The 21,474-nt window shown below is 48.4% G+C and overlaps 2 protein-coding genes across 6 annotated transcripts; one reads left to right on the forward strand and one right to left on the reverse strand.

Annotated features, from left to right (window-relative positions):
* The first annotated feature begins 7,303 nt into the window (after nucleotides 1–7,303).
* LOC123398766 (probable carboxylesterase 2) lies at nucleotides 7,304–8,980 on the forward strand. Its single transcript, XM_045093223.1, has one exon. The coding sequence runs from the start codon at nucleotides 7,496–7,498 to the stop codon at nucleotides 8,534–8,536; it is 1,041 nt and encodes a 346-aa protein (XP_044949158.1). The 5' UTR covers nucleotides 7,304–7,495; the 3' UTR covers nucleotides 8,537–8,980.
* A 1,307-nt stretch (nucleotides 8,981–10,287) lies between these two features.
* LOC123398765 (pentatricopeptide repeat-containing protein At3g16010) lies at nucleotides 10,288–13,865 on the reverse strand. Of its 5 annotated transcripts, none has more exons than XM_045093222.1 (3): nucleotides 13,673–13,865; nucleotides 11,433–13,259; nucleotides 10,288–11,332 (listed from the first exon to the last, which is right to left on the reverse strand). In XM_045093222.1, exons 1-2 carry the CDS (start codon nucleotides 13,740–13,742, stop codon nucleotides 11,443–11,445), a joined length of 1,887 nt encoding a protein of 628 aa, XP_044949157.1. In that variant the 5' UTR covers nucleotides 13,743–13,865; the 3' UTR covers nucleotides 10,288–11,332; nucleotides 11,433–11,442. The 5 variants fall into 5 exon arrangements, 3 of the variants coding, with proteins under 3 accessions (XP_044949157.1, XP_044949156.1, XP_044949155.1); XM_045093221.1 differs by having other exon boundaries at nucleotides 10,288–11,343; XR_006610255.1 differs by having other exon boundaries at nucleotides 10,288–10,681; nucleotides 11,235–13,259.
* Nucleotides 13,866–21,474: the final 7,609 nt, after the last annotated feature.

Genomic DNA, 21,474 nt, shown 5'->3' on the forward strand with positions numbered 1-21,474 from the left:
GAGCTCTATCCTAGTTGGCGATCCCGACGGAGGTGAAACATGATCAAAAATTGGCGGGTTGTGTGGCGGCGTTAAGCCATTTTATCTCTCGCCTCGGTGAAAAGGCACTACCGCTCTATCGACTGCTCAAGTGAACCAAAAACTTCGAGTGGACCGAAGAAGCAACATCAGCCCTCGAGGAAATTAAAACATTGTTGGCCAGCAACCCAATAGTGACAGCACCTACAACGGGGGAACCAATGCTATTATACATATCGACCGCAAATAAGATTGTCAACGCATTACTCGTGGTACCGAAGCCAGTTTATTATGTGTCTGCAGTCCTCACCCATGCAAAACTCGCTATCGTCACTACCAACAGATATCGTATATAGTCTTCATGGCATCTCGCAAGCTCCGACACTACTTTCAAGAGTGTTCAGTAATGGTAGCATCTAAGGTACCCCTTGAATGATATAATCAATAATAGGGATGCCACCGGACGCATAGCCAAATGGGCTATAGAACTCTTACCCTTTGAGATCATTTACAAGTCACGTCGAGCTATTAAATCTTAGGTACTCACTGACTTTCTAGCCGAATGGACGGAAGCCGAAATCCCTACAAAGTATAGTACATATTCCCATTGGACGATGTACTTTGATGGCTCCAAGGCGCTTGCTGGCCTGGGGGCTCGTGTCGTACTTACATCCCCACCGGCGATAATATTCGAGATGTGTTGCAAATCATGTATATTGATTCTAACAATGCGGCCAAATACGAAGCTCTATTACATGGCTTAAGGATGGCAACTTAGATGGGCGTATAAAGGCTGGAGGTATGAGGGGACTCGAACCTTGCTATCTCTCAAATCAATGGCAAAATTGATGCCAAAAATTCAAAGATGGCATCTTATAGGAACGTCGTCCTCAAAATATCAGCTCGGTTCAAAGGCCTTGAGTTCCACCATGTCTCTAGAGACAATAATCAGACTATTGCTATCCTCGTTCGTATGGGTGCCACGCCTGATCCCGTCCCTAAAAATACCATGCTGGAACGACTTTTCAAGCCTTCCATGGTATGGCATGACGAGAACAAGAATATTGAAGCCACAAGAAAGGAAAAAAATACTCCTCCTACAGTCGAGCCAGACGATCAAATCATCGGCGACTACGCATTGGAGGAAACACTCTCGGCTCACGAAATTATGGTCGTAACTGCACCATGGACCGAACCCTTCCTGGCCTATCTTCTTCGCCAGAAACTCCCCGATGACCAAACACAAGCAAGACGGATAGTTCGACGATCCAAGTATTACAAAGTTCAGGAAGGGGAACTCTATAGAAAAAGCACTACCGGCGTCCTCCAGCTATGCATATCTCAAGAAGAAGGTAAACAACTCTTGGCTGAAATACACGCAGGTATGGGGGGCCATCACGCAGCAACTAGAGCTTTGATGAGCAAAGCGTTTCGAGCTGGCTTCTTTTGGCCAATAGCTCGAGCTCATGCTCACTCGCTTGTCTAACATTGCTTCAGATGTCAACTCTTCTCAAACTAGAGCCACATGCCTGCAACAACTCTTGGTACAATACCGATCATTTGGCCGTTCGCGGTATGGGGCTGAACATGGTTGTACATCTGAAAGGGGGATCCAATAAAAGAAATACTTACTGGTTATGATCAATAAATTCGCTAAATCGATCAAAGTTAAACCAGTAATTTCTGCCAAGTCTGGACAAATCATCGAGTTTATATGAGATGTGGTTCACCGTTATGGCGTTCCGCACATCATAATCATGGATAATGCATCTATTTTTACAGCCGAGGAGGTTAAGGACTGGTGTGCGAACTTGGGCATTAAGCTTGACTACGCCTCTATCTATCACCTACAAACAAATGGACAGGTCGAACGGGCTAACGGTCTCATCATGAGCGGCATCAAACATCGTTTAGTCTGATCTCTCAAAGAATCCGATTGTCATTGGGTAGAGGATCTAGAATCCGTATTGTGGGGTTTGCGCACAACTCTGAACAGGTCCACAGGTTACACGTCATTCTTTATGGTGTACGGGGCGGAAGCAGTCCTCCCTTCTGACATTATCCATGATGCACCTAGAGTGCGCATGTACAAGAAAAAAGAAGTTGAGTTAGATTGACAAGATGACTTGGATGCACTGGAATAAGAGCGCGACATAGCTTTGGCACGATCCACCTTTTATGAATAACAGGCTCGACGCTATCAGAGGAGGGAAGTTCGGGCAAACACTTACAATGTGGGCGAGCTTGTGTCGCGCCTCCATAAGAAGAAAAAGAATAAACTTGCACTCAAATAGGAGGGCCCCTTCATCATCGACGACGTACTAACCGAAGGGGCGTATCGTCTCTGCAACGCGTCGGACAATCGTCTTGAACCAAACCCATGGAACGCGGCTCGTCTTCGGCGTTTCTACAACTAAGCTGGTGCAGTCACGCTTATTCATTTCCTCGTTATCTTTTTCAATTTTTGTTGTATCGTTTTTCCTCTGTCGAGGGGATTAACGTATCCCAGTTCGTGTTTGGACTAATCGAACTATGTCCGTGAACATGTAATTTCTGAAGACACCCGGGGGCTTTGTAAAGCCCATAAAAGTACATTCGTGCATCATTTTCATGATGTGTCTATTCTTCCTATACTTAAGCCTCAATATGCACTAAATTGGACTTAAGATTTTGCCCAACTGGGTTGCTTGGCTCCTGTGTTTGTCCTCTACGTTCGTGATTGTTCGGCTAGAGGATAAAGAGAGCACCTCTGCGATTGTTACGAACGGGTAATCCGAATACGTACCTCAAACACGTGAGCTAAGGTTCTTAATGACAAATTGGTGTGGCAAAGGGAAGGTGACAACAATTAGGTGGTTACCACCAAGAGTTAAAATTCCCAAACATACACTAACTCTGTACACAAAGGATGCTCACAAACCCCGAGAAAGGAACCTATAAAGGTGTTATTTCCTTGGGAAGTTGTTTATTACTAAGTAAAAAGTAATATAACATAACTCCACGATAATTATCTATCTGTTAACACCGCATGGCCGGATTGTGTGGTTCTTCGAACTATTTACCAATTTCACAGGTTACATAGTACGGAACACTTCCTCATGTTTATCAAGGGAGGCGGAAGCAGATGGTCAGTTAAGGTAATATGAACACATCGAACGAAGAACAAAGTAATACAAATACTTGGTTACATAAAATCACACATCGGGCTGCTGATCTAGGTTATCTATTGTTACATCCAGGCGGCAATCTTGTTGCGACAAGCGTGCGACGGGCATTACTTGGTCATAAACCAGGTGAAGAGGCACCCCGTGACCATCGGGTCGTGCCGGCCCGACTCGTGCCAGTTCTTTAGGATTAAGTTTCGTAAACCTCGTCTTCACCATTGCCCACTCCTCCCGAGCACCTTCCTGGTAGGTCGATGTCTTCCACGATTCAAATCGGCGCCGAGCTGCTTTAAAGCGCTCATCCAGCTCTGGCATCCTTTTCGGAGGCTTCTCGGCCGGCCATAGTGCCCTTAGCATACTCTTCATTGCTTTTCGCCCGCGCTCATAACCTATGGACAATTCCTTTAGAAGGTCACCACTAACCAAACTAGCTTCTTCCTTAGGACGCCGAGTTAGGAGTGTTATATATATCAAAGAAATGGAATCTCTCATTAATATCAGAACTTATATTCGTATATTTACAAAGTTTGGCATATACTTACTGAACATTCCACATTTCAATCTCTTGTTTTCTTCGGTGATTTGTCCGAGCTGATTCTTTAAACTTTCAATTTGTCTTAGTGTTCTTGTTTTTCCTCTTTAAGCTTTTTTATTTTCATCTACACTTTGGAATAACAAGTTGCACCTCGTCTCATTCTGAGATTCGACATATCTTTATGATTCTGTGGTTGTTTCTTGATCTTTTTGCATTTGACCTACATATTCAGCTGCTACAAAATATACTATCATTTAAAAAGGACAATAAGACATCTATGCATATGAGTTAAAAAAACTCTCAACATGTACTTGTCTCGTGAAACTCTACACTTGTTCTAATTCGGCTTTAGCAACCTCGAGTTGTGTCCAGTACATCCCAATCTTCTTGGACAACTCCTTATTTTGGTCCCTCACAGCCTAAATAGCATGTCGATAGTTGGGGTTAGACCCTTAGATCGGCCATGCTGCCCAATCGAGGATCAGGGGCTAGTGGCTTGGGATATGCTACAAAGTTCGACATAAGACCTTTTAACATCGACCAAGGAGCGGGAGGAATAGGGGAATCAACAAAAAGAGGGAGGGAAGCCATATATGTGACAGACTCAGGCCGAAATTTCCAGGATCCCGCAAAACAAATAGCAGACGACCAATTATATCGTCCGCCATATCGGTGGTTATTATAGCGGACACGCTGTTTTAGCCAATCTGCTAGAGATGCTCTAAACCGCCGACATCCCATGCAATGCAACAAAGGTTTGAGCAACTATGGACGGACGTCCTTATGAAGTGGCGGGCATGGAACCCCTTGTTGGTGCATCAAGCTGGAGGATGCAACATGGACGTCCTCCCACGCAAACATGGCGCAACGTGTGAGGGAGTCCGGGATTAAGGGGTCATCATGTGGTCGTCTTGCTACGAAAAGGCCGACCTAATGGGCCGTACTAACTGGAGGCCAGACTATGTGGTCATCTAGTATTCAAGGAGGAAAGCACTGAAGACGAGTGTGGCGTCCAAGTAAAGTAGACTAGGTCGGTCGAGTCACCGTGAGCTGGAGGACGGTTATATGTAACCCTAGATCTCGTGGTGGCTATACAAACGAGGGGTCCTCGTCCATGTAGGCAGGTTGACTCATCTAGGGTTTAGCTCATACGATCTCGAGGTAGACTCATCAAGAGCGCCCGGACGTGGGTAAATACTGTCTCCCCCTTTCTCGTGCAACCCATCGATCCAAGGTCCATATTTCAGGATCCCCCTACCTGAGATCTGTCGGTTTTGGCACCGACATTGGTGCTTCCATTGAGAGTTTCGCTTATTGGATCACCGGAAGGATCGATGGCACGCATAGTCATCAGCGAGGAGATCCTCAACAAGGATGTTTTCGTCCCCGAACAGATCTTCGCATTTGAAATCATCGTTCTGCACGCCAATCGAGTCGGCCGCCTTGCCCAGGTCGGGAATTTTACCCACGGTCAGGAAGTCAGGTTCGGGAGCCTAGAGTTCAACACTAACCCCCGGGGAGACCTTGTGTTAACAAGAATTTTAGCTTCTTTCGAGGAACCCACGGCTCCCGATGCTTCGGCTTCGAAAACTGTGGATCTCGCGCACTGGGATGACCTTCACCCCTAGTCCGGCCTTCGAGCCCGACGTGTTCAACATGCCTGAACTCGCCTCAACCGATTACACCTAAGAGGCGACCTTGAGTGCCGCCGGAGCACCAGTTACACGGGCTAACCCCGAACTCACAGGCGATACGAACTCCGCCGAAACACATGTTGCGGGCAACACGATCTTGAGCGCCGCCGAAGCACCACTGACACGGGCTAACCCCGAACTCACAGGCGACACGAGCTCCGCCGAAACACATGTTGCGGGCAACACGATCTTGAGCGCCGCCGGAGCACCACTGACACGGGCTAACCCGCTCCGACGAGGAAGAGTAGGGCATGCGAGACAATGAGAGCTTGACTCCCATGGACTGTCTAGTATCCCATGTCCTACTCTACCTCGCGAGTGACCGAACTAACACTAGGAGGGGTGCAATCGGCCATCGAACATGGACAAGACGGAGCCGAACAAGCTCCGCTTACTATTTGATTTACGTTTCATGTAATTGTATGGATTTGATATTTCTAATTTAAGATACCAGATTATAGAATATACTATTTGAGAGTTGACCGATCATTGTCGGCGGACGCATTCGCAAACATCTAAGGGGTCAGATTTGCCATATGCTCTTATATAGTTGTTCTTACACTCTCAGGAGTGCAATTTTACATGCATATAATAATGCGAAAAGAAGAAAACAAGATATCTGAACCATATTTTCTCGTGGGAAATCCAATTCGACTTTTGAAAGCATATGGTCCTACCCATAAAAAATGTTTATTACAAATGTAAAAAAAGTAATAAAAAAAATCTGTTCTTTGTCACACCCAAATGGTAATTGTAATTTTCTAGTGACAAATCTTAAGCATTTTGAGCCTATGCTTTCAAGAGCCAAAACGGCCCTTCCATTTCCCCACGAAACTGGTACTACTCCATCCCAGTGTATAAGTCATTCGCGTAGTTATAGATCGATAATTTAATTATCTAAATATGTATCATACGTGATAAAATATGTATATTTAAAAACTAATCTAGTCATGCATTTCTCATGACATATAACACATATGTAACATATAGACGGGGACGGAGGGAGTATGAAATTCCACCACTAAAACGGTCCTCAGTTTTTACGGAACGGCAATGCCGTCGCCTCGCCGGACAGCGCGGCGGGCGCCTCGTAACTCAGACACGATTACTCACAGGAAGAACAAAACAAGGCGCCATCAATGCCACTGCCGGCACAAGCGTCCGTGAACACCACACCATCTCTCTTCTCTTCCCCCCCCCGAGGCGTGAGCCCGTGACCGCAATCCCGGAATTTTGTATGGCGCGGCTCCAGGAAAGCTGTAGCTCGTGCACGGGTCCAGGGTGTGCATCGCTGCGGCTTTGTGCGCCAGTCAAGCCCCTTTGCCTTGTCGACAAAGCGAGCTCCATCGATCGACGGCCGGCTGGAGCTCGATGGAGGCCACGCCCACACTGATTGCCGGAGCGCCGCCCCACTCACCGGGACAGGTCGATATGGGTGGGGGTGGGGGGAACCCTTGATTAGCCGGGTACCAGCCAGACCACCTAGGCGAGGCATCGTTGCGTGGCGGGGGAACGGCGCGATTGCCCGCGCCGATCGTACGCGCCGCATTCAATTGTCGCTGTTGCATTGTCGCGCTCATGGTCTCGCAGGACCGGCGTGCGCGTGAGCCGACGTTTCCCGGTGAAACCTGAATCTTTGGGTTCGGAAAAGCGTGCCTCAACCCCACTCTGGTTAACCGGAGAGAGATACCGATTCTATTGTGAAAGGGGTCGTGTGTAAAGAATGGAGGCCGCGCCATTACAGGCAGGAATTCATGTGAGCTTTTTGGCGACGAGTATGCAGCGAGTGTGAAGCGGGCGGGCACATGCCCTGCACGGTGCGGGTGCGGGTGCGGTTGCGGCGGGAAAGGGAGAAAAGGGCCGGGCCGGGGCGCTAAAGCCCACCGCGGAAATAGTGCGGTGCGCCCAGCCCTGTCGGCTGCCACGCCGCATATAACCGGACCCATCCCGCGCCAAGCAGAGGCAGCAGCAGCAGCAGCAGCGGCAGCGTCTCCGAGGCACCCCGCGGCCGCTCACACTTCACTCGTTCACAGTCACGCTCCACGCGCTGCCTGCCACTCCCCTCCTCCTCCGCACTCACTGCCATGGCGTCCCGGATCTTGCTGCCGGCGCTGCTCCTCCTCCTCCTCCTCTGCACGCATTGCGGCGCCGCGGCGCGGAGGGCGCGCGGCGGCGAGTCCAGCTCGCAGGTCAAGTTCGACTTCTCGCCCTTCCTCATCGAGTACAAGAGCGGCGTGGTGAAGCGGCTCATGGGCACCGACCGCGTCTCCGCGGCCGCGGACCCGCTCACCGGCGTCACCTCCAGGGACGTCACCATCGACCCCGCCGCCGGCGTCGACGCGCGGATCTACCTCCCCAGCTTCCGCACCACCACCAAGGTGCCCGTCGTGGTCTACTTCCACGGCGGCGCCTTCGTGGTCGAGTCGGCCTTCAACCCCATCTACCACGCCTACCTCAACACCCTGGCCGCCAAGGCCGGCGTGGTGGCCGTGTCGGTGAACTACCGCCTGGCGCCGGAGCACCCGCTGCCGGCGGCCTACGACGACTCGTGGGCGGCGCTCAAGTGGGTGCTCGCCAATGCGGCTCCCGGGACGGACCAGTGGCTGTCCCAGTACGGCGACCTGTCCCGCCTCTTCCTCGCCGGCGACAGCGCGGGGGGCAACATCGCGCACAACCTGGCATTGCGGGCCGGGGAGGAGGGGCTGGACGGCGGCGCGAAGCTCAAGGGCGTGGCCCTCCTCGACCCCTACTTCCAGGGCCGTAGCGCGGTGGGCGCCTACTCGGCGGATCCGGCGTACCTGCAGTCGGCGGCGCGGACCTGGAGCTTCATCTGCGCGGGGAAGTACCCCATCGACCACCCGTACGCGAACCCGCTGATGCTGCCGGCGGCCTCGTGGCAGCACCTCGGCAGCTCCCGCGTGCTGGTCACCGTGTCCGGGCAGGACCGGCTGAGCCCGTGGCAGCGCGCCTACTACAGCACGCTCAAGAGCAGCGGATGGCCGGGGCAGGCGGAGCTGTACGAGACCCCCGGCGAGGGCCACGTCTACTTCCTCACCAAGATGAGCACGCCCCAGGCGCAGGCCGAGATGGCCACCCTCGTCGCCTTCATCAACCGCGACGACTAGTAGCTCGCCTCCCGGCGGCCAGTAAATGCAGCACCGCCGCCTAGGCCCAACACGAGTGCTCTGCCATGCTAGTAACGAAGTTCGTAGTGAGGAGGAAGGTCTTGTTTTCGCCTTTGGTTTGAGTCGTCGATTTCTTGTGTTACGATGGTGGTAGAGCGCAGTACGTAGGTACGTGAATTCGGTTCCTCCCCAGCAACCGGCCGGACTGAGAGGGGGGGCCGTGCCGTGCTCTAGCTCTACCACCGACCGATCTGCAGTTAAGCAGTGAGTAGCTTGCGACGTTAACGCACTAGTAGCAGTTGGCCGTTTCTTGCAGTCACAACTAGTAGTAACTACCGTGCCGTATACTATATTTACCTAGCGATTGCAGTGTCAGGCGTGTAACTTTTTGTACTGCTGCTATGGTGAAGTGGCTGTGTGCTATATTGATCTGGCTGTGTGGAATGGTGTGGTTTATCATCCGAGCTGGTTTCTATGTGGCGGCATCTAGCTAGCGTCGGCATCATGCACGTGCCGGCCAGCGCGGCGGAGAATGTGTGTCGCGCCTTTGTTTTCTTCGACGCCGGTGCGTGCGGGTGTGTGTGTCAGTCAGTGTGTTTCCCGCATTCAGGGGACTCGGTTGCTCCCCGCCTAGTTTCTGGGTCGCCGGAGCGGGCGCTGCCGCCGCGTCCGGGGGTTCGGCCACGGCGAGCCCCGATCGAGACAAGACGCGACGGGGCGGCCCACCATGGCGTGCGATTATGGTGCTCCGACGCGCCTTTTGGATCGGAATGGGGCGCACGCGCCACAGTACTCCTCTGGCTCGTCAAAAATGTTCACGCCCACATGGGCGTGTTTATAGTGCTTTAATCAACTGTACTACTAGTACGCCTCGTTACTTTTTGGAGCTTGCATTGCACGAATATCCCCCGAAACACGCTTCGCCCCGGCGGTGATCTCTCGGTGACCGCGGCGGGGAACGGGTTTCCCGTTCCCTGCTCCGACGACTGGACGTGGGTACGGTTTTGTCCGGTCCCGGATCAAAAGCCGCGCGCCTTGTGTACCGTGCCGCTGCGCGGGAACACGCCCGTGAGCGGTGGTGGTCTCCACGGCGAGTACCTGCGGCGGTGGCGGGCGCTGGGCGACGATCAGAATCGGATGCGCCGCAGCTTTTACTTCCCGGGCCGGGCGCGGGCCGGGCCGGGCGGGTCCAAAACGCGGGCACATGGCGTGGCCAGGGGAACCACTGTGGCCTGACCCGTCCCGGGCGCATGTGAGCGTCTTCCTTGGATTTCCGGGCTGCCAATCTCGCCCCTTTTCATGGCCTCGGACGCCACCACCGCTCACCGGTAGTCACGGCGCCGCCCTCTCTCGCCGGATCTTGATGTGGCCAGTCAGCGATACTGGTCAAGCGCGTCGTGTAGTACTAGGAAAGTTTCAGGCTTTCTTTCTGGCAGCTTGTTCGTATACTGCTAGGATGAAAAAGTTGCTCGTAAGCTCAGCTTGTTTACTCCTATATATAAAACCGTGCATCGACACGGCAGGTCCTTTGATCGCAACGGTGCCAACTCCAGCATTGTGTCCTGATATGCTTTCGGTGTGAAGCTGGACCTTAACAGAGACCGAGATGCCATTCGCTCAAATCATGCCAATCGAAAGAAAAGTTGCCGGTGCACTATTTGTTCTTAAGTTGGTCATTTGGACCATATCTAGATTCTGGACTTGGCAGTTGGCATGTCATGTTTTTATGGTTTTGCTGGTTCTTTCCTGGCTTTGGAAAGCCTCAAACACTTGGGGCGTGTTTGGTTCATATACTAAGGTTATCGTCATTTACAGATTTCTTTGCCACATATGCCTAAAGGTTAGGCAATCAAAATTGACACCACACTTGAGACAAACTTGCCACATTTTTCCGAGTTAACGACATGTGGGGCCTAATTTACATGAAAGGAATCTTTGCCACGAGTGTGGCTGCAAAACAAACAGGAGGCTAACTCAGCCGAATTTGTCTAACTTGTGGTCTGATCAAGTGTGGCAAGTTTAGTATGCCAACCAAACAGGCCCTTAGCAATGAAGCAATGGCAGCCCATATGTAAGCCCCTGTGCACAATAACTGGAAAGATTAGGCACATTTGCCGGCTGTGCCAATTTCGGAAGGCTGCACGCCTGCAAGTGTATTTCTTAGTGTCAGAATCCACGGAGTTCCAGTGAAAGAGAAACGTGTGATAAATATAGACCTTGCTACTACTGAAATGCTGCCACTACAACACACACGGGAAAAACTGTTTTCGCGCCATATAAAAGCTCGAAAAGCTATATTTTTCAACAACGAAAAGAAAATTTGGAAAGCTAAGCATAGGGAAAGAAGAAATGGGGACAGCTACCATATCTTTGATTTTAGATTCTTATGCCCTGACTGCAATATAACACCTGAAAATATTTGATTTACTAACACAAACACAACAAGCGTACCGTAACTTCAGGAATGGTAGCATGCACACTCCAATGGTGTTGCTGAAGAAACAACTCTCAACATACAGTAGTTAACTTTTCACCAAAGGGTCTCAGTTTTCAGTAGGAGACCTCACAGCTTAACGGAGAAAAGTGATTCTCAAATCATTCAGAGAAGTATTTAGGCAGCTGTAGATTATCAAAATTTAAAGAGGACAGAACATAACGTGATTTTGACCACGTGTAAACAAAATGGTGAAATACACACCTTCTACGCCTGACTCCTGCTGTCCTGCACGACTTTACCAAGTAACAGTTCACTTGAGTGGCAAAAATAGAAGCTTTATATACCCAACAGTTGCAGTGCTGCACAAAAACTGGGACGATCATTTGAAAATATTAGAGCTTGGATCAAGATGTTTTACGTAGAACACTACCAAAAGGCATGTATCCTGTCCCTACTAACCATTTTCAGTTCATTCTTGATCAACCTTTCCAATCGCCTCAAGTATAGATGAATACGTAATAAGATCATAGTCAAATCCTATCGCATTCATCTCTTTCATCAATTTAGCTGCCTCCTCAAACATGCCTGCATGACTCAAGGCACCAAGAACAGTATTATATGACACAGCATCTGGTTTTATTGCAGACTGCTTCATATTACAAAGCATCCCCATGGCACGATCAGGACCTCCTGTTTTTGCCAGTGCATTCAGGATGATATTGTACGAATTAATATCAGGAATACACCCATGATCTTGCATTCTTCTCATTGTAGTAAGAGCTTCATCAAGCATGCCTGCTCTTGCCAATCCAGACATGAGGGCATTGTAAGCATAAACATTAGGAGTGCAACCAAGTCTGTTCATCTCATCAAACAGATCTACAGCATCATCAAGCCGTCCAGCCTTCCCTAAGTGTTTTATCATCACTGCATACACTCGAGCACTAGAGGAGCCACAATTTTCTTTTAGTTCCTGAAATAGCTCGTTTGCAAGATCATACCGTTTGGCTTTTCCAAGAGCATCAATCAGGCTGCAATATGCCGCTGGACATGGAGGGAAGCCCTTTTCATCCATCTCCTCCAGCAGCATCATAGCCTTCTCCGTCCTGTTGGTTTTGCAGAATCCATCAATCAAGATTGAGTAGGTGAATGGACTAGGGGATATTCCACTTCCCTTCATTCTCTCAAACCATGATGAAATCTCAGAAACACGAGATTTAGATTCAAAAAGAGCTTTTATTATAGTGTTGTAGGTCACCACACTAGGAATACACCTTAATGTCTCCATCTCCTCAAACAACTTGATAGCATCATCCAAACGACCAGCCTTGCCCAAGAAATTTATCATATTATTCATAAGAACTGTGTCTGGCCTGCAGCCTTCTCTTCGCATTTCATGGAAGAAGTTATATGCTTCATCCAATCTCCCAGCTTTACCGAGTCCCCTGATTAATTCAGTGTAAGTAAACACATCTGGTCGGCAGTACTGATGCCTCATCTCTTCAAACAAACCCAATGCCCCATGAACATTGTCCAACTTAAAGAGCAAAGCCATTAGCATGGTATATATCTTAGCAGTTGGCTGCATTCCATTGTCCTTCATCTCATTCAACAACCAAATTGCTGAATCCTGGCGACCAAGTTTGCAGAAAGCAGAAATGAGTGCACTGTAAGTCACGGTGTCTGGGAAGCATTGGCCCTCGTTGCTCATCTCATTGTAAAGTTCATGCACTTTCTCATACTCTCCCTCATGCATTAACATGATTATCATGCTATTATATGCATGAGCAGTGGGTTGGCACTTTCGTGCCTTGATTTGGTAAAAGATTGCAACTGCCTTACTGATCATCTTGGCATTCCCCAGCATCCGGATGATGTCTGATAGCTCCATCGGCGTGACAACACATACAGGATTCCGTACCATTTCTTGGATCATTTTCCACATTTCACCATACTGCTCTACTACCTCTAAACAACGTATCAATGCCATGTAAGTGGATGTGTCGTGTTCGTAATTCCTCTTCCTTGCTGCCCATCTGAAAAATTGCATCTTCACACTGACCCCAACATCCGTTTTCATAACCTCTCTTACCAACCAGTGATCAACTTTCATCATTAATACCTCCAACGCCTTCTCAGCATCAGGGCCCCACTTGAATATCTTCAGGATCCTAATGAACCTCTCATCCATCACTCGTATGGAATGCGTGTACCTTGGTCCAGTGGTTGCTACTGCCTCCTCACTCCGACGAACCGGGGGCTGGAACATCTGGACAATCTCATTCTCTGTGTGCCCAGCAATTTAAGATTTTCAAACAAAATAGAAAATACATTAGTATTAAAAATGCCATTTCATACAGAAACACAGATCGTATGCTCAACGCAACTAAAACAACAATCTAATGCAGCACACAAGAGGACTAATCTCAGAAGGAAATAATTTAGTCTACCTGACTAAGGCAACTGTTACAGATGGCTGCAGCAGACATTTCACTCAAGTTAGCAGTATAAAGAAAGCTGATCTGACCTTGTAATACGTAATGATATCATAGCAACTAACAAAAAAGGTCAGATTCCTGAAACCCTTCCTAATTTCCGCTGGAAGTTATGACAGAGCCCACGCTTAGCACATTCTTAGCAAACCGAAATAAAGGGGAAGGGTCGGTGAGTAGGGGTGGGGATGGGGGTATGCGCGTCACCTGTTTGCTTTACCCTCCACGCGAGGTGCGGCGACGAGGAGATGCCCCGGACGGCGAGGAGGCGCGCCATCTCCGGCGGCCGGCGGCCGGCGGCTTACGATACGGCGGGCGAGGAGGAGGAGGAGAGGGTGGGGGTAGGCGCAGGGGTTACGAACGGGCCCTGCAGGATGTAGGTGGAGTCAGGTTTGGGCCGTGGGGCTGGGAGCCCAACGGCCATCACTGATTTGGCTTGCTCAAAAAAAAAAATCACTGACTTGGCACTGATTGTTGATGACAGATTTTCATCTTTGATGATTATTTTTGCTCCAGAAAACAATCTTTGGTGATTATTGCATTTTTTGAGACATAGGAACATGTAGCTAAGGGCATCTTCAACGCTGATCCGTAAATTTGCTCCCGCATCTCTCCACGGACAAGGAGGTCATTTCGTGGACACAGATGTGCGAGCCGACCATGCAATGCCACCCGCATACATCTGATCTTTTTTTTAAGTCCGCATGTTTAAATAATCACATATATAGTTCAAAATAGTCAAATGTTCAAATGTAGCAGTAGCTTTAATTTAAAAAAGTTCAGATATTACAATCCAACATTGTTGTCCCCCTTAACCGATCATAGATACTCAATCGGATCTTCCTTCACTTGCTCGTGAGTTGCTCGATGCAGAATCTGTTCATGCATTTGAACAAACTCTTCAAATGTGGTCAGATTCTTGTCGAAAAATTTGATAGGATCACCCATGTTCTTACATTCAAGAGTTGCAACAACATCCTCACCATCACCGTCCACGATCATAAGCATGATCACACAACAGGTCATCACCTCCCGTAAGGTCTCCAGATTGTTGGAATTATGCCCTAAAGGCAATAATAAATATAGTTATTATTATAATTCCTGTATCAAGATAATCGTTTATTGTCCATGCTATAATTGTATTGAGTGAAGACTCATTTACATGTGTGGATACATAGACAAAACACTGTCCCTAGCAAGCCTCTAGTTGGCTAGCCAGTTGATCAGAGATAGTCAGTGTCTTCTGATTATGAACAAGGTGTTGTTGCTTGATAACTGGATCACGTCATTAGGAGAATCACGTGATGGACTAGACCCAAACTAATGGACGTAGCATGTTGATCGTGTCATTTTGTTGCTACTGTTTTCTGCGTGTCAAGTATTTGTTCCTATGACCATGAGATCATATAACTCACTAACACCGGAGGAATACTTTGTGTGTATCAAACGTCGCAACGTAACTGGGTGACTATAAAAATGCTCTACAGGTATCTCCGAAGGTGTTCGTTGAGTTAGTATGGATCAAGACTGGGATTTGTCACTTCGTGTGACGGAGAAGTATCTCGGGGCCCACTCGGTAATACAACATCACACATAAGCCTTGCAAGCAATGTGACTTAGTGTAAGTTGCGGGATCTTGTATTACGGAATGAGTAAAGAGACTTGCCGGTAAACGAGATTGAAATAGGTATGCGGATACTGACGATCGAATCTCGGGCAAGTAACATACCGAAGGACAAAGGGAATGACATACGGGATTATATGAATCCTTGGCACTGAGGTTCAAACGATAAGATCTTCGTAGAATATGTGGGATCCAATATGGGCATCTAGGTCCCGCTATTGGATATTGACCGAGGAGTCTCTCGGGTCATGTCTACATAGTTCTCGAACCCGCAGGGTCTGCACACTTAAGGTTCGACGTTGTTTTATGCGTATTTGAGTTATATGGTTGGTTACCGAATGTTGTTCGGAGATGAGATCACGGACGTCACGAGGGTTTCCGGAATGGTCCGGAAATGAAGATTGATATATAGGATGACCTCATTTGATTACCGGAAGGTTTTCGGAGTTACCGGGAATGACGAATGGGTTCCGGGAGTTCACCGGGGGGGGGGGGGGGCAACCCACCCCGGGGAAGCCCATAGGCCTTGAGGGTGGAGCACCAGCCCTTAGTGGGCTGGTGGGACAGCCCAAAAGGGCCCTATGTGCATTGGAAGAAAAATCAAAGAGAAAAAAAAGGGGAGGTGGGAAAGGAAAGAAGGACTCCACCCACCAAACCAAGTAGGACTCGGTTTGGGGGGGGGGAGACCTTCCCCCCTTGGCTCGGCCGACCCCCTTGGGGCTCCTTGAGCCCCAAGGCAAGGCTTCCCCTCTCCCACCTATATATACGGAGGTTTTAGGGCTGATTTGAGACGACTTTTCCACGGCAGCCCGACCACATACCTCCACGGTTTTTCCTCTAGATCGCGTTTCTGCGGAGCTCGGACGGAGCCCTGCTGAGACGAGATCATCACCAACCTCCGGAGCGCCGTCACGCTGCCGGAGAACTCTTCTACCTCTCCGTCTCTCTTGCTGGATCAAGAAGGCCGAGATCATCGTCGAGCTGTACGTGTGCTGAACGCGGAGGTGCCGTCCGTTCGGTACTAGATCGTGAGACTGATCGCGGGATTGTTCGCGGGGCGGATCGAGGGACGTGAGGACGTTCCACTACATCAACCGCGTTCACTAACGCTTCTGCTGTACGGTCTACAAGGGTACGTAGATCACTCATCCCCTCTCGTAGATGGACATCACCATGATAGGCCTTCGTGCGCGTAGGAAATTTTTTGTTTCCCATGCGACGTTCCCCAACAGTGGCATCATGAGCTAGGTTCATGCGTAGATGTATTCTCGAGTAGAACACAAAAGTTTTTGTGGGCGGTGATGTGCGTTTTGCTGCCCTCCTTAGTCTTTTCTTGATTCCGCGGTATTGTTGGATTGAAGCGGCTTGGATCGACATTACTCGTACGCTTACGAGAGACTGGTTTCATCGCTACGAGTAACCCCGTTGCTCAAAGATGACTGGCAAGTGTCAGTTTCTCCAACTTTAGTTGAATCGGATTTGACCGAGGAGGTCCTTGGATGAGGTTAAATAGCAACTCATATATCTCCGTTGTGGTGTTTGCGTAAGTAAGATGCGATCCTACTAGATACCCATGGTCACCACGTAAAACATGCAACAACAAAATTAGAGGACGTCTAACTTGTTTTTGCAGGGTATGCTTGTGATGTGATATGGCCAACGATGTGATGTGATATATTGGATGTATGAGATGATCATGTTGTAATAGATAACATCAACTTGCACGTCGATGGTACGGCAACCGGCAGGAGCCATATGGTTGTCTTTATACTAACGTTTGTGCTTGCAGATGCGTTTACTATTTTGCTAGGATGTAGCTTTAGTAGTAATAGCATGAGTAGCACGACAACCCCGATGGCGACACGTTGATGGAGATCATGGTGTGGCGCCGGTGACAAGAAGATCGTGCCGGTGCTTGGTGATGGAGATCAAGGAGCACGTGATAATGGCCATATCATGTCACTTATGAATTGCATGTGATGTTAATCCTTTTATGCACCTTATTTTGCTTAGAACGACGGTAGCATTATGAGGTGATCTCTCACTAAAATTTCAAGATGAAATTGTGTTCTCCCCGACTGTTCACCGTTGCTACAGTTCGTCGTTTCGAGACAGCACGTGATGATCGGGTGTGATAGACTCAACGTTCACATAGAACAGGTGCAAAACAGTTGCGCATGCGGAACACTCGGGTTAAGCTTGACGAGCCTAGCATGTGCAGACATGGCCTCGGAACACATGAGACCGAAAGGTCGATCATGAATCATATAGATGATATGATTAGCATAGGGATGCTTACCACTGAAACTATACTCAACTCACGTGATGATCGGACTTGAGCTAGTGTAAGTGGATCATGAACCACTCAAATGACTAGAGAGATGTACTTTTTGAGTGGGAGTTTAGCAAATAATTTGATTAAGTTAAACTCTAATTATCTTGAACATAGTCTAAAGTCCACTTTGAATATATTTGTGTTGTAGATCATGGCTCACGCGACAGTCACCCTGAATTTTAATACGTTCCTAGAGAAAGCTAAGTTGAAAGATGATGGAAGCAACTTTGTAGACTGGGCTCGTAATCTTAAGCTAATCTTACAAGCTGGGAAGAAGGATTATGTCTTTAATGCTGCGTTAGGAGATGAACCACCCGCTACGGCTGATCAGGATGTTTAGAACTCTTGGTTAGCACGTAAGGAGGACTACTCAGTAGTTCAATGTGCAGTCTTGTATGGCTTAGAACCGGGACTTCAACATCGCTTTGAGCGTCATGGAGCATTTGAGATGTTCCAGGAGTTGAAGTTTATCTTTCAGAAGAACGCCCGGATCGAGAGGTATGAGACCTCCGATAAATTCTATGGTTGCAAGATGGAGGAGAACTCGTCTGTCAGTGAACATGTGCTCAAAACGTCTGGGTACTCAAACCGTCTAGCTGAGCTGGGGATTGAACTCCCGCAAGAGGCTATCACTGACAGAATCCTTCAATCACTGCCGCCAAGCTATAAAGGCTTTGTGTTGAACTACAACATGCAAGGGATGAACAAGTCTCCCGGCGAGTTGTTTGCGATGCTGAAAGTCGCAGAGTCTGAACTCCGTAAAGAGCATCAAGTGTTGATGGTGAATAAGACCACTAGTTTCAAGAGAAACGGCAAAGGCAAGAAGGGTAATTCAAAGAAGAGCGGCAAGCCTGTTGCCAATCCGACGAAGAAACCCAAAGCTGGACCTAAGCCTGAAACAGAGTGTTACTATTGTTGGAAATATGCCCTAGAGGCAATAATAAATTAGTTATTATTATATTTCTTAGTTCATGCTAATCGTTTATTATCCATGCTATGATTGTATTGATTGGAAACACAATACTTGTGTGGATACATAGACAAAACACTGTCCCTAGTAAGCCTCTAGTTGACTGGCTCGTTGATCAAAGATGGTAAAGGTTTCCTGGCCATAGGAAAGTGTTGTCACTTGATAACGGGATCACATCATTAGGAGAATCATGTGATGGACTAGACCCAAACTAATAGACGTAGCATGTTGATCGTGTCATTTTGTTGCTACTGTTTTCTGCGTGTCAAGTATTTGTTCCTATGACCATGAGATCATATAACTCACGGACACCGGAGGAATGCTTTGTGTGTATCAAACGTCGCAACGTAACTGGGTGACTATAAAGATGCTCTACAGGTATCTCTGAAGGTGTTAGTTGAGTTAGTATGGATCAAGACTGGGATTTGTCACTCCGTGTGACGGAGAGGTATCTCGGGGCCCACTCGGTAATACAACATCACACACAAGCCTTGCAAGCAATGTGACTTAGTGGAAGTTACGAGATCTTGTATTACGGAACGAGTAAAGAGACTTGCCGATAAACGAGATTGAAATAGGTATACGGATACTGACGATCGAATCTCGGGCAAGTAACATACGGAAGGACAAAGGGAATGACATACGGGATTATATGAATCCTTGGCGCTGAGGTTCAAACGATAAGATCTTCGTAGAATATGTAGGATCCAATATGGGCATCCAGGTCCCGCTATTGGATATTGACCGAGGAGTCTCTCGGGTCATGTCTACATAGTTCTCGAACCCGCAGGGTCTGCACACTTAAGGTTCGACGTTGTTTTATGCGTATTTGAGTTATATGGTTGGTTACCGAATGTTGTTCGGAGTCCCGTATGAGATCACGGACGTCACGAGGGTTTCCGGAATGGTCCGGAAACGAAGATTGATATATAGGATGACCTCATTTGATTACCGGAAGGTTTTCGAAGTTACTGGGAATGTACCGGGAATGACGAATGGGTTCCGGGAGTTCACCGGGGGGGGGGGGGCAACCCACCCCAGGGAAGCCCATAGGCCTTGAGGGTGGCACACCAGCCCTTAGTGGGTTGGTGGGACAGCCCAAAAGGGCCCTATGCGCCTAGAATAGAAAATCAAAGAGAAAAGAAAAAAAAGGAGGAGGTGGGAAGGGAAGGAAGGACTCCCACCCACCAAACCAAGTCCAACTCGGTTTGGGGGGGGAGCCTTCCCCCTTGGACTCGGCCGACCCCCTTAGGGCTCCTTGAGCCCCAAGGCAAGGTCCCCTCCCTCCCACCTATATATACAGAGGTTTTAGGGCTGATTTGAGACGACTTTTCCACGGCAGCCCGACCACATACCTCCACGGTTTTTCCTCTAGATCGCGTTTCTGCGGATCTCGGGCGGAGCCCTGCTGAGACAAGGTCATCACCAACCTCCGGAGCGCCGTCACGCTGCCGGAGAACTCTTCTACCTCTCCGTCTCTCTTGCTGGATCAAGAAGGCCGAGATCATCGTCGAGCTGTACGTGTGCTGAACGCGGAGGTGCCGTCCGTTCGGTACTAGATCGTGGGACTGATCGCGGGATTGTTCGCGGGGAGGATCGAGGGACGTGAGGACATTCCACTACATCAACCGCGTTCACTAACGCTTCTGCTGTATGGTCTACAAGGGTACGTAGATCACTCATCCCCTCTCGTAGATGGACATCACCATGATAGGTCTTCGTGCGCGTAGGAAATTTTTTGTTTCCCATGCGACGTTCCCCAACAGTGGCATCATGAGCTAGGTTCATGCATAGATGTCTTCTCGAGTAGAACACAAAAGTTTTTGTGGGCGGTGATGTGCGTTTTGCTGCCCTCCTTAGTATTTTCTTGATTCCGCGGTATTGTTGGATCGAAGCGGCTCGGACCGACATTACTCGTACGCTTACGAGAGACTGGTTTCATCGCTACGAGTAACTCCGTTGATCAAAGATGACTGGCGGGTGTCAGTTTCTCCAACTTTAGTTGAATCGGATTTGACCGAGGAGGTCCTTGGATGAGGTTAAATAGCAATTCATATATCTCCGTTGTGGTGTTTGCGTAAGTAAGATGCGATCCTACTAGATACCCATGGTCACCACGTAAAACATGCAACAACAAAATTAGAGGACGTCTAACTTGTTTTTGCAGGGTATGCTTGTGATGTGATATGGCCAACGATGTGATGTGATATATTGGATGTATGAGATGATCATGTTGTAATAGATAATATCGACTTGCACGTCGATGGTACGGCAACCGGCAGGAGCCATAGGGTTGTCTTTATAACTAACGTTTGTGCTTGCAGATGCGTTTACTATTTTGCTAGGACGTAGCTTTAGTAGTAATAGCATGAGTAGCACGACAACCCCGATGGCGACACGTTGATGGAGATCATGATGATGGAGATCATGGTGTGACGCCGGTGACAAGAAGATCGTGCCGGTGCTTTGGTGATGGAGATCAAGAAGCACGTAATGATGGCCATATCATGTCACTTATAAATTGCATGTGATGTTAATCCTTTTATGCACCTTATTTTGCTTAGAACGACGGTAGCATTATGAGGTGATCTCTCACTAAAATTTCAAGACGAAATTGTGTTCTCCCCGACTGTGCACCGTTGCTATAGTTCGTCATTTTCGAGACACCACGTGATGATCGGGTGTGATAGACTCAACGTTCACATAGAACAGGTGCAAAACAGTTGCGCACGCGGAACACTCGGGTTAAGCTTGACGAGCCTAGCATGTGCAGACATGGCCTCGGAACACATGAGACCGAAAGGTCGAGCATGAATCGTATAGTTGATATGATTAGCATAGAGATGCTTACCACTAAAACTATTCTCGACTCACGTGATGATCGGACTTGAGATAGTGGATTTGGATCATGTACCACTCAAATGACTAGAGAGATGTACTTTTTGAGTGGGAGTTCTTAAGTAATATGATTAATTGAACTAATTGTCATGAACATGGTCTAATGGTCTTTGCGAATTACGATGTAGCTTGCGCTATAGCTCTACTGTTTTTATATGTTCCTAGAGAAAATTTAGTTAAAA

The sequence above is a fragment of the Hordeum vulgare genome, chromosome 5H, assembly GCF_904849725.1.
Source record: "Hordeum vulgare subsp. vulgare chromosome 5H, MorexV3_pseudomolecules_assembly, whole genome shotgun sequence".
Lineage (NCBI taxonomy): Eukaryota > Viridiplantae > Streptophyta > Magnoliopsida > Poales > Poaceae > Hordeum > Hordeum vulgare.